The sequence below is a fragment of the Lepidothrix coronata genome, unplaced genomic scaffold (assembly GCF_001604755.1).
Source record: "Lepidothrix coronata isolate B3197 unplaced genomic scaffold, Lepidothrix_coronata-1.0 Scaffold41, whole genome shotgun sequence".
NCBI classification, from domain to species: domain Eukaryota; kingdom Metazoa; phylum Chordata; class Aves; order Passeriformes; family Pipridae; genus Lepidothrix; species Lepidothrix coronata.
This window is the reverse complement of record NW_016690221.1, coordinates 987,812-1,001,106: the sequence shown is the minus strand read 5'-3', so window position 1 is coordinate 1,001,106 and position 13,295 is coordinate 987,812. Positions and strand designations below refer to the sequence as shown.

At 40.0% G+C, this 13,295-nt stretch overlaps 1 protein-coding gene across 2 annotated transcripts in view; it reads left to right on the top strand.

The window, feature by feature from the left end:
* The window catches only part of SDK1 (sidekick cell adhesion molecule 1), a 392,652-nt gene that overhangs the window by 619 nt on the left and 378,738 nt on the right, over positions 1 to 13,295 (top strand). For both annotated transcript variants that reach the window (XM_017813542.1, XM_017813541.1), the window contains exon 2: positions 67 to 1,432. In XM_017813542.1, the coding sequence (XP_017669031.1) occupies positions 973 to 1,432 (460 nt within the window). In that variant the 5' untranslated portion in view covers positions 67 to 972. The remainder of the gene's footprint in view (positions 1 to 66; positions 1,433 to 13,295) is intronic.

Here is a 13,295-nt window from a genome sequence, read left to right as displayed (position 1 = left end):
TTTTGGTGGGGTTTTATTGCCGCCGCTGCCGCTGTTGTGATCGCGCTTTCCCCCTTGTGTTTACAGCGCCTGTGAGCGAGAGACGCTCGGAGGAAGCACCACCAGGATCCCTGGGCTGCATCAGCACGGAGGGCTCAGCAGAGCCGAGAAGGATTTCACCTTGTTGCTGTTTGTTTCGGGAGATTTTCGCTCCCCCCCCCGCCCCGGACACTGTCCAGCTGAGCGTTTGTTTCCTTGCTGCGTCCACAGGCGGCCTGAAAAAAAAAACCGCTTTTCCATGTTAAGAGGTGATTTTTGTCGTGGTCTTCCCGCGAGGAAGAGAGCGGCACCAAGCCTCCGAGAAGGGAGACGGGATCAACTGAGGTTTTCCCTACCTCCGGCTGAACGTGAGAGTTCAAGTGACACCGGCACTGGCCTGTGGCCGACTGACTGCACGGCGAGCTGGAATCACAGCCAGAGCTGCTCAATTTACCTGCTCGAGGACCCTTCAAACCCTTCTGTTGACGGTAGAGATTTGTATCCCAAGGAAAATCGGATTAATATAAACTATGCAGAGCTTTGCGGGGATATCTGGAGACTACTCTGTCTGCATGGCTAATCTTGAAATTGTCTGAAATAAATCCTCAGCGCAAGGAATAACGAGATACTTTCAATTAGTTTTTTTTTTCCTTGACGCTTTTTTTTTTTTCCCTTCTGCGAGAATTTAACACTTCCATTGGAGGGTTTTTACAGGAGAATGGGACACACGCTGGAAAACTCACCACGCTTCATAAAAATCACGGGGGTAACAGTTTCCATCAGCGTTGCGGTATGAAAGGTTCTCGATGGATTGTCTGCTGGTGGCTACGATGGATCAGTCTTTCCCTGTTCCTGTTTGCGATGTGCTGAAGGATCCGGATTTAGTGAAATACTGACGCCTATAAACTTACTCCCTCTCTGCTGAAGGCATCGGATGTGACAGTGCAGAGGAACATGTGTTTCACATTTCTGACTGGTTGTTTTGGTGCAATCAATACCTCCACAAGAAACATTGACTTAGGTGGCGACTGTCATAGCGGGAGGCACCCGGAGTGCAGCTCTCGGCTTGCAGGCACAGTGAGCACAAATCAAAGAGCCCGCCGTTCCTGGGAAGCGGGGGCTTCGCTTCCCCCCAGACTGCGGGGCAGAGGCTCCCGACCCACCCCGGGGAGCCCGGCCCGGCGGGGCGGAATGAGCAATGACCAAAGCGCTGTCAGGAGTGGCGGGCAGTCGGATCCGATGGGGATCAGTGAGGCAATAGCGGTTGAAAGAAAGGTGGATCGCGAAATTATTGCCCGAAGGAATAGCAGGCGAGGCGGAATGATGATAAAGTTAAACTTCTGTTTCATCTTCTGTCGGGGATGGTGGGCGTTTCTGTTGCTTCAGCTCCACATGTTGCAAGCAGTGGCACAAGGTAGGGCTAGAGACATTTTTGTTTATAGAAATGCTGCATCTGCCTTCTAAGAGGAAGGGAATCTCGCTGGGGTACAGAGAAACCCTTTGACTTTTATCCTTATCAGAGGTAAACTGCAGAATTCTCACTGAGCTGATTTCATGTAGGAATGGTCTTTTCTCAAACACAATCGTTTCTTTATGGAACAGGGATTTGCAAACTGTACCTACATGTTTCTCTCCCTTTCTCGTCCTATCCTTCCCCTATCCCAACCTCCTACAGAGAATCAAAAGCCCCATCGGCAGCAAACCTGGTTTTATTATTTGCTTAAATACATCCGTGCTGTTCTTTCAGGAAGCAAAAGAGTTAACTGCTGGTTGTGTCTGTGTGTGTGTGTGTCTGTGTGTGTGTGTTTGAAACGCTGTGCACCGAGATAAGTTATTAGGAGAAGGGGAGTCATAAATCCTCCGACTAGAACTAAATCGGGCATGTAAAAGGAATTCTTTAAACATATGAGCACTATTCTATGTGAACCTCGGTCTCGGCACTGTTCATTTCTTTTGGATTGCCAAGTAACATTTAGCCGAGACAAAAACTGCAATTGATTCGTATCTGAGCATTTCCACATCAGAGATCCTTGCAGTCAAATGAGTCACTTGTAAACGAAGGGTCAGAGTCGACCAATAGACTCTAAATATCAAGTGTCAGTCACTTTGCATGTAAATTCCCCTCTCGAAAAAAAATCGCCAAATGTAGCCTAATTCTTAATAATCCTTTGAGAGAGTAAACAATAAATGGCAGGCAGAAGCATTACAGTTGGCTGCGCCAAATAACACGCTGAACAAACGCAGCTTTCACTTTCTTTGCCGGGCTGAGTTTTATTGCTGGGAGCATTGTCTGGCTGAAGTGGTGTGTGCTGGACAATGCAGGGCTGTGTCGTGTGGGACCAGGAGCTGGTTATTAAAAGCGGAAGTTAATACTCCATGAAGGGGAATGGGCTTTGTGTTTTAGTTCTTTGTTTTCAAGTATTTCATAGGGAACAACGGTGCATTCAGTTTTAATAACTGGATGGGGCTCGCGTGTTGAGGAAGAGGGGTTGGAAGCCAAGTCTGCTGTAGTTTGTGTGCTCAGGGTTTGCTGCTGCATCCTCCAAAAGTTTGGAGCCGCAGGATACAGAAGAGATTTAATCCAGTGTTTTATATGGACTCCACCCTCATAAACCTTTCTCAGTGCTTTGTTTATGCTGTCATTGCTATTCCCAAATTACCTCTGCTGAGGCCTGCAAGCCCTAACAGAGTACTGTTATCCCGAAACAAGCCATACCTGACATTAATTATCTCTGCAATTTTAGATTCACGTCACTTTTTGTGTTTTTCTTTTGGTAGTTGTTGTTGATAGATGCCAGTATGATGCTTCATTTTTGAAGGTAAATGCTGATGATTCTTGGTATTTACATTAAAGATGAAAAAAAAATTATTAAAAGATAGTTTTAAGTGCCAGTGATTCGGAAATCAGATGCCATATAAAAACAGTTTTCTATGGTTTAGTAGTAAACTGGTCATCTAGTTGAATTAAAAAGTGAACTGAAACTTTTGTTTAGCACACAGTATAGAATAATTTTTCAATTGCATCTTCCAGATTACTCAGCATTTGCAGTACTATCAGTTTCAGGTACTGTGTATCTCAGGGAGGTATGAGGTGTTTACAAACTATCCTAAAGAAAAGTCCTAACACCAAGTTAGTTTTACCCATCAATATTTAAGAGGGGGAGGGGAAGTGAACAGAATAAGATACATTATTTCTGAGAAATATTGGTGAAGATAAAAGTAAGGAGTTTAGAAGACATGAACAATGCAAAATAAAACTATTTTAGTTTTTATATAATGCAGAATATACAAATTATAGTTAATCCTCATAAGAATTCTTTCACATATAAACCACCATGGAGGTCTTGATGCAGAGGGCTTCTATATGGTTTCACAAAATTTGTTTTAATTTATAACTTACAGTTCTTTTAGCAGTCTGAATTCTAATGGATTCTAAGACATTCATCATTTTTATGCAAAAATTTACTTTAGAGAGAAGATGACAGTTTTTATAAAAGTCCTTCATGAAAATGGAAATTCTGCTACAGCCACAGAAGTTTCTAATGGAATGATGTGGTCATATGCATGAGAGAATTACATGACTTCAATCTTTTTATATGATAAAAAAATGAACATTTTAAATATATGGGCCATGGCTATTTTGAATGAATCATATTACTGTGCTATAACCAGCTAATGTTTCTAAAATAACTATTTCAGCATTAAAGGAGTAAGAAATATTTCAGGCGTACTGAAATGCAGGTTCTCAGTTCATATGAAGCAGATTAGATAAATTGGTTGAGATTAAGTATCTTCTCCTGTAAGGTGAATGGAAGAAAAGAGTTTCAACTGCAACAGGTTGGTTGACTATTCTCTGAGCTTCAGTGATCATGCAAGTGAAAGCTGATCTAGAGGCGAACTGTAAATAAAACCACTCTTAAATTCATTTTGTACTTAGCTCTTCAGCTTTTCTGTCTTCTGTAGTCGTGTTACATAAATCAATATAAAAATTTATTTGATTTCTTTTTCCTTTCCAAAGCGAATTTAATTAGTATGAAACGTACAGTGGTTTGTTGTCGTGAGTAATAAAGGATTCTCTTCAAACCTTGGGATTGTTGGTGCTGACCTTCTCACTGTGGGAGTGACTCCCTGGGTGGAAGAGATGTGGCGATGACAAAGGCTGTGGCCTGTTCCATGTGCACAGCTGGGAATGGTGCTCCCAGACCTGGCCCCTCAGACTGAGGGTGTGTCCCACCCCACTCACTGCCCTGCCCCATCTCTGAACAGGGGCTTCTCAGCAGAATGAACCTGTGAGAGTCCCAAAACTGTTGCACATCTCTTTGTTTACTCAGCTCTTTGTGCCTCCTGGCCTCTGCCATCGGCCCTCTTTTCATGGCACTTTTGTTAAATTTGAGCTTGAGATGCTAGTTAGCCTCAAGTCATTGTGTGTCATCAAAAAAATGATGAGATGCTAATGGGTAATCACCGTAATTATCAAATTAGAATTTGCGAGGTGATGGTGCAAGTGAATCATTTGGACACGGTAACCGACTCCTGTACTTGGAGGAACATCATCATCCCACGGAGACGTCTGGCCCGTGGTCTGCATGCCTGGGCAGAGTCCTGGGAGCACACAGAGCCCTCGCAGGGTTGGAATTTATGCTTTATGTATGAGATTAACAAACACTGATGCCTACTGAGCTACAAAATGTTTACTAAACTACTGGAATATTTGTATGGAAATAGAAAAAGTCTGCTTATTTAAATAGGTTGGAAGTTGCTAGAGGCTGCTCTACATGCATCTTAATGGATTTAAGTACCTTCCCAATGCCTGTCTTTTGTTGAGGAATGAAAGAATACTTAGAAAATATATTTCTCTGGATTGATGGCTGTTGTTCAGAAAGATTTTAAAATAGATAAAAGCAGTGCAAAGCTTTAAGCTTCTCCAGCTGGAGCCTGGTATCTTTAAATATTAAGAAAGAGAAGCTTGTCTGATTTATCTTAGCATAACAGCAATGGAAGTGTAATCTTTTTATGCTGCTTAATCAAATCTGTAATTCGGAATTCTACACATACCTGAATATACATTTAAGGTGGTATCGATACCAATGGCTTTGACAGAAGCCATGTCATGGTAAATAGATGAAAATGTTTCTGGGGCCCAACTTTTTTAATTCAAATATTTGATCTGGTGTATTGTAATTATGCAGAGTGTAAGAAGCATTTTCAAGCAAATTTCAAACTGCATTAGGTGCAGAGATGATAAAGAACTTGCACAGAGTATTTGGTTGTTGGAAGAGATGGAGAGATGGTGAAATGTGAGGGCAATACTTATTAGGAAGTAAAAAGTGTTCTGAATTAAATGTAGAATGAAGCATTTCTAATTCCAGAGGCTTGTTACTGTTTATTGGAAACTTATTATTTTGTATTGGATTCACCTCTTGTGTTTCCTTTCTTTAGATGAGCATTTTGTGTTAGTTTTTGAGCAGGCGATTTTTCTTGTGTGTATAATTATAATAATTATCAAATTGATTTGGCAGAGCAGAGACAAGCCCAGTCTAAATAGCAACGGGGTGGAGAGAGTTGGAGTTTTCTGTGGCCGGATCCTGTGACTTCTCAGTGTCTCTAGTCTGGTAACTCTTGGTTTGCTTGATATGTTTATGTTTTGCTGGAAAATTACGTATTCTCAAGACTTCCCAAAGCAAGTTCAAAGAGATGTGAGTATTTATCTGTGAACATTTTAAATGCAGTGTTTGAGAGGGTCTCTCCCGGGTGCAGTGTAAAGGTGCTGTCAGAGCTGAAGGCAAGCTGTAAATGAGAGATGGTTATCAACGCTGCTTCTGTGCTTTACCAGGAGGTCCTCAGACTGGGAACAACCTGGGTTTGGAGAGAGAGGCTGTGGCAGTTGTGCTGTGTGGCTTTCATATCACTTGAGAGGAACAGAAGGCAAATCTGTGTCCACGGCTCGTAGTCCTTGAAAGGTTGTTCTGGAAGGTTCTGTCATCTCTCTGCACAGTCATGTATTTTGGATAACAGAGGCAAATATTGTCTGATATTCTAATGATTGATTAAACAAACCATAGAAATAATAATAAACAATCTTAAAGTGGATTATTAGGAAGCTGTTAAGTGGAGGGCTTGGGCTTTTGTATTACTCAGAGAGACTTTTTTATTGTCTTACTGTTCCACCGCAGACATACAAGTCTGGAACATTTTCTTGATTCAAAGACAAGGTTTTCGTGCGTTTATGAACTTTTTATACAGCTTTACCTGAACATCACATTCTGAATGGACTAGTTATTTGGTTCACTGGGACTTTTTTGCTGTAATGAATCTGTGGACTGACTAGAGGCAATTAGACTCCTCATGGAGCAAAATCTTGTTCATGCTGAGTTCATTACAGAAATAGACCTTTCTTCCTCCTTCTGCATATGTACATACATAATATGTATTTAAACAGTTTTGAAGGAACAAATTGATGATTTGTTGGTATCTTCAAAATTGTGTTTTCTTGAAGTTTTATAAGTAGGATAATTTTTATAAGATGTGTGCAGAGATTATAAAATGCCAGAACCAAGGTAAGTTTTGCATCTTTAATGTACATTCTTTATGCATGTGCACTATGATCAAGTTTAAATTGATACTTCCTATTTTACTGTCTATGTCAGAACTAGAGACTGAATACTGCTCACTGATTAGTTTTCAGTAGTTTGTTTTCTTGTCAGTGCTTGGCTCCATCTTTCATTTGCTTCAAATCTTTTAAATTCAGCACAAGAAGACTTTTGTGTGAACTAAAGGAAGAACTGTTAGCAGCTATAGCGTGGCATTAGATTAGTCTACTTACAGTTATTACAACTGGAAAGCAAGTAATTGGTGAGATTTGGTTTCTATTTCTGACTATCAAGTGAGTATTTTCTAGTGAATAAAGACTCTTCGCTCCACGTGCCTCAAAGACAACCCTTCACCATCCATTCAGCTCATGCAGAACAGAAATATCACTCCATGAAAGGTCTGTTCCCAAAGAAGTTGGGCTTTCTGGAGTTATATCTGCCCACACAGTTAAGTAAAACTTTCCAACTCCTTTACAGACGTGGTCTTTGAAACATCACAGCCCTGGAGATTCCAAGAGATGCCGTAGGAACTAGTTCATGTAGCACTTGCAGGCCTCAGTTCAAGGGGTGACATGGCTGAGAAGTGGAGAACCTTTTATTTTAATGTGCAGAATAACTTCATTACCTTTAAACATATATGAGTGGTTTTGTAGGATCTCCTTATTATACAGATTCTTAACTTCTAGACATACATGGCATTTGTATATGGTATCTTAGGTATATAGTATTTTAGGTTTACTAAGAGCTATTTTTTGTTCTGTCCTTTCTATGAGAAATAACAAAGCTGTTACCAGAATGTATACTAGTCTGTTGCTAATCATATGTTTTATCTGTGGAATGTCCCTGAAGTGTAATATAAACTCTCACTAACATTAAAAGTGTAGATCTAAGCTTTTTAAGGGAAGTGTTTTTAAAGTTAATTTTCAGCTGTTGAGCTCCCTGAACTGGCTCAGCCTGGGGTCACACCAGCATCAGGGACAATGCAAAGGAGGTGATGGGAGTCATGGCCGGGGGCACGACCCTGCCAGCCACCTCAGATCGGTTCAAATTGTTGGAGAATTTTCCAACTCTGACCAAACACAAGGGAATGTGCACTGCCTGACTTCTTACAAATATGTGGAGGCCGCTGTTCCGGGGTAGAAAATAGGTTAGGGGGGTGGTTTAGAAGACTTAACTTTTTTTTTTTCCTCTGAAAGAACCTTTCAGTGAGTTTCTCCCTCCGTCAGGTGGAGTCTTCCTGACCTGAGCATGTAAGGTAAGTGCTAAAGTTGAGCAATGTGCATATTCCCCTTAATCCCCTGATCCCTCAGTTCTGTAGCTGATAATAGGAATGATATTTTTTTCTAAAAAAAAAAAAAAAAAAAAGAAGAACTTTGTAACTAAAATTGCAAATTTCTCTGGTATTACTTCTTAATGTTTGTATCTAATACACAGATTCAGCAGGTAAAAAGAGTGGCGTGAGCTCCAACAGCTCTGACTAAAGGAAGTCTTTAACACCACTTTGTACAAAATGTGGAAGTGGATTGTACAATCTTACATCACACCATCCAGATAACTTCTGAAGTGTCATTTTTGATAAACAATAAAGCATTTGTTGTTTTTATGCAGATAACTCGATTCCTTAATCCTGTTTTTCACATTTCCATGCTCTGTTGCAGCAGCCTGAAGAGAAAGTTGATTCTGGGAGATAAATCATTGTCCCTTAAGTCTCTTTAAACCACTTTATGGTCTTTTAAGCTATAAGCCATATATTTTTCTAATAAACTCCTAGGTCTAACATGTTATCTAAAAAATAATTTGTTCAGTACAGCCCTCTCAGACCAGAAAGTAGAGAATAATGATACATAGCCCCAGTATGTGTTGCCAAAATGGTCCTACATTGATTCCAGACTGAAATTGAAGTTTGTTACTCATTATTACACAAAGAATCAGAAGGTCTGGTAGACGTTGCTTTCATCCTCAGATTCATATTTGTCAGACTCTGTATATTTATTAGCCCAGAATGTTGTGGCTTTGATATGTGGTTTTGGCATTGAGTTCATAGGAAATCAGCTCTTTAGCAATGCTGCCTTTTAAGGGAAGGTGCTAAGAAAACAATGGAACTTTAGTGCAAATATTTCAAATGTTTAAACACTTAAGAAAAATGCATTTGGTCAAACTGGTACTGCTTTCTCACCCAATATTTATGTTAAACACAGACTCAGTAGTAACACCATCATTGCTGCCTTCCTTGCACGTTGAGGAATGAACGTCCCTTGTTTCTTATTTCTTACCTGTCAGGAAGTGCAAAGGCCAGTCATGACTAAATACTTCTGAAATAACTGAATGGGGTGTGATGACTGGAAAAGAAATATACAGTGCTGTGCCATACTTGCAGTTCAAAGATAACACATTTATCATAGCATGGAACACGCGGCAAGTGAACAGTGCTGTAGTACTGAGGTGGTGGGAGGAGGGAATGGGAATTCTCCATCAGTGTTTCTAAATGTGTGTACTGAGAAGTGTCATTTTAAGTCTTGTTGAATCTGTGAGCGTAGAGGCACAACAGACTTTTCTTGCAGATTGTTTGTGACTCTTCTCTTTCCTTCAGGATCAAGAGGTTGAATAAACTTAGATTCTGATGTATTGTGCTAACAGAACGTTGCAAACCAGCACCCTTGTGCTTTCTTCCTGTCATTTAGGAGAAACTCTTTGGCACTGCTGTTTTATCCTATGATGCACAGAAGAAGTTTTCCAGTAGCTTAGCTGTTAATGCCCTGGCAACAGTGTTGTCCATGGTGAAGACTGACCCATTGTTCCTGGGGGTGTCCATCTGTGTGTCTCACTCTTGTCCCCAATTTGCCTTATCCTGTTGTCCCAGGGTGACAGAGCCTCTCCCACAACGTGTTTCTGCTCTGTGGTCAGGGCTCCCACTTGCTGCTGTAATGCAAGCAATGCCTACTCTTGGTGAAGGGGTGAAGGAACACCTTAAAACCTCTGATTCTCCATGGGAAATGTGGAACAGATTCCATCCTTATCCTCTGACTGGACACGGAGTAGCTTTTCTGGGACTCTTGCATTGTGTTAAGCAGGGCTTGTGTTGTGCTGGGGGCCTTGTTCAGAACAGATGAGCAGGAAGATTGTTTAATGGTAGATTATCCCAGCATTTTGTTTTTTAAATGTTAGATAAGACTGAGGCAAGAGATCAAGAATAGTAACTCCCGTGTTCCACCTTTTGCTATTTTTATTGTCATGAAGAAGTTAGATTTGTTTTTGAAAATGGAGTACCTGAAATTATTTTTAAAAACCATTTGAGTACATGGCACTTCAAATGCCAGATTTTAAGGTAAATTTATCAACTAATTTCCCACTTCTCTTCAGAATTTGTTTTGTTACAAACAGTTAGCTACTTATGAGCAACTTTGGATGTGTCTTAAGGAAAAATATGTGGATTATTCTTAAATTAATTTCCTGTGTTGGCGTGTGCAACCATAATTTTCTAAAATATCATATTTTAACTAGAAAGAATATTGTTTTTCTTTAATCTTACACTTCTGTTTTAAAGTTCTGTGTTATCTTCTCTCTTGGGACTAGTATTCAAGATTCTTAGCTTTTAAGAACTATTGAGAGGTCAGTGGGGTTTTTTTATCCTCTTGAAAAGAATATGTATTTTATATAGTAACTTAATGACATTTATATTCTGAGATAAGATGTTTCCTGTTCACAGAGCCTGATCATGCTAGTGCTCCTAATCCAGAGAACAAGGCTAAAATTTCACTTTTAGGTGTTCCTGTTCATGGAAATGGGAGAATAGGTCAATTGACTCTACCTTAATTCAATTACAAAATAGGCCAGTGATGCTATTGTTTAATGAAATCATCAACAGAAAAATTTCAAGTTACTCTCAGGATGAATCTCCCATTTATCCACAAGTCTGAAGCAGCAATGAATAAGAAGGCAAGATCAGTGTTTTGAAAACTTCTCTTGAAGTCGTTTATGTAGTACCTAACATCTTTATTTCAAGTTCCTCGGTACTAGTGTTGATAGCAATCTTACTCAGATTTAATTAATTATATGTGGTTTATTATTAGCATTTAATGGGTCAAATATTTATGCGTATTTTTCTGACTCTTCAGTTGAGAATTCTGAGTTAATGGCACTCATGTCAAACTCAAAAGTTTTAAGTGCTGGTAATTTAACGTTACATTCACTATGTAAATGCAACATAATTAAAATGATGCCTTGTCAATCCCACTCAGGTTTCTTGTGAGTATAATTTTCAGCTTTTGTACACTGGATGTGGCTGTGTCTTGTGTTACCCAAATATATATTTTAGACCCACATATAGAACAAACAAACAGTGGAGCAGGCAGTTAGAAAAGACAGGATGGCTCTGCAGTTGGACCATCCTGATCCCACGGGCAGAGATGGATACTTTTCATCCATATCACTGACAAATGAGATCAAAGCTTTTATGTTGTATGTAAAAAATGAAGGGCTGAGTAATTTTGGATTTCCACACTTAACGTGAACAAATGTTCTTACATGTAAGAACAAATCTTAAAAAAGGTTCTTAATGTTCTAAGTGTCTTTCTGTAGAGCTGCTGGACTTTATAAATACTGATAAACCAACTTTTGTGCAAATGTTCACTAGAGTGGAGTAAGTGTTAGCTGTCACTTTATTAAAATTAATGGCATAATTACTCATGTTTACTTGGAATTCATTGCAGCATGAAGTGATTAGGCATTAGTGCTTTGGTGAATTATGGCATATTGCACATTTTTTATAACCAATTAGTGAGTGTTGGTCTTGGGCACGTGCAGTGCACCTCGTTGTCACTCATCTCATTAACAACCATATCTGTGTGTTTACCAGAAGAGTTCTCTTGGAACTTTGAACATGTGACAAAGACAGTGGAGACACATATATATAACCCAGGAAAGACAGAAAATACTTGCTGAAAATACAAGACCAGAGCTAGTGCTGTTCTGAGGACATGACTGCCTTGACTGAAAAGTTCCCAACACCAGTACTAGAGTTGCCAGATATGGATTTCTCGTAATACAGTCAAATCTTAACATTCTGAGTGAAAGGCAAATGTCGACTTTATACATGTTTGCAGCTCTCAGTCACTTTTCCAGGCATCCAGCAGTCTCAGCTGTCTTGAAATTCTGGAGAAATGGCTACATGCTGAAAAAGCTGTGTGTTTGCCTGCTTGTTTCGGTGCTGCATCAAGGCAAAGACACAGCTATTCAGAGCTCATGTAGTAACTTGGCAAGTAGAATGTACTGTACATATGAAGAACTGTCTGTAGTGATTGATACCTTGGGGATTTTTGAAGTCTTCAGTGTGTTCAAGGCTTCTGAAGTCCTATTTCTGATGCTGGTCAGAAGTTCTTTTACCGTTCTGATTTTTGTAGGCGGAATATTTTTGTGATTTAAATGCATATATATAACCGAATTTCAGATTTCTAAGCCTAATTTGTATTTATGACTTTTTATGGTTTAAGCCCAGCTGGCAACTAAGCACCAAGCAGCCGCTCATTCTCCTCCCCCATTGGTGGGATGAGGGAGAGAATTGGAGGAGTAAAAGTGAGAAAATCCGTGGGCTGAGCTAAGGACAGTTTACCAGGTAAAGCAGAAGCTGTGTGTGCAAACAAGGCTTTCATTCCCCTCGTCCCCTGCCTGGCAGGTGCTCGGCCATCCCCAGCCCTGCAGGGCTCCCTCACGCTGAACAGGGACTTGGGAAGGCAAATGCCATCACATGTCCTCCCCCTCCTTCTTCTTCTCCAGCTTTATGTGCTGAGCATGACCCCATATGGTCTGGAATATCCCTGGGGTCAGTTGGATCAGCTCTCCTGGCTGTGTCCCATCCCAATTCCTTGTGCACCCCCAGCCCACTCACTGGCAGGGCAGTGTGAGAAGCACAAAAGGCCTTTACTGAGTGCAAGTGCTGCTCAGCAACAACAAAATCATCTCTATATTACCATCACTTCCTTTTTTTTTTCAGCACAAATCCCAAACACAGTCCCATCCCATCCCAGCTACTGTGAAGAAAACTGACTCTTCCCCAGCCCAAACCAGCACGCCTGCAGCATTAAATGCATTTTCATTTGGTACCTTGTAGATTGACTGAGAGAAACTGTATGAAGTGGCATGATCTTAAATGGAGATCTCAAATCTCATAAATCTGCATTGTGAAATGTAATCATGTTAGAGGCAGAACACTTGTGGTTTTTCAATTACTTAGTGGTGCTTTTTCATATCACCGTGTGTGAAGCAGTTCTGTCAGAAACAAAGAATTCGGCGCTTTCTGATGAACCATCTTTGAAGAAACAGCTGAAGGCAACAGGTTTCAAGCTCTTTGAAGCCTTTTCCCTTTGAGTTCTTGGTAAAGGATGGTCTGTCATAACTATTGGTCACTTTTTAAGTGTTCTTTTAAATTTGTGGGGAAGAAAAAATCAAGTGCATCATTACATATTCACGTATCACAGAAAGGTTTTATATTTTATAGCTTGCAGAAGTTACTAACTTAATTACAGTGAACCCTAGATTGACCTTTTAAACTAATATAATAAAAAGGGAGGTTAAGATTTGTATGACTTGGTTAAATATAACTGAGGTAATTATACTAATATAATAACATGATGTATAAAACCAGGTGATTTTATTTTTAGCCTATATTCTGTAAAGTTTATATGTTAGAAA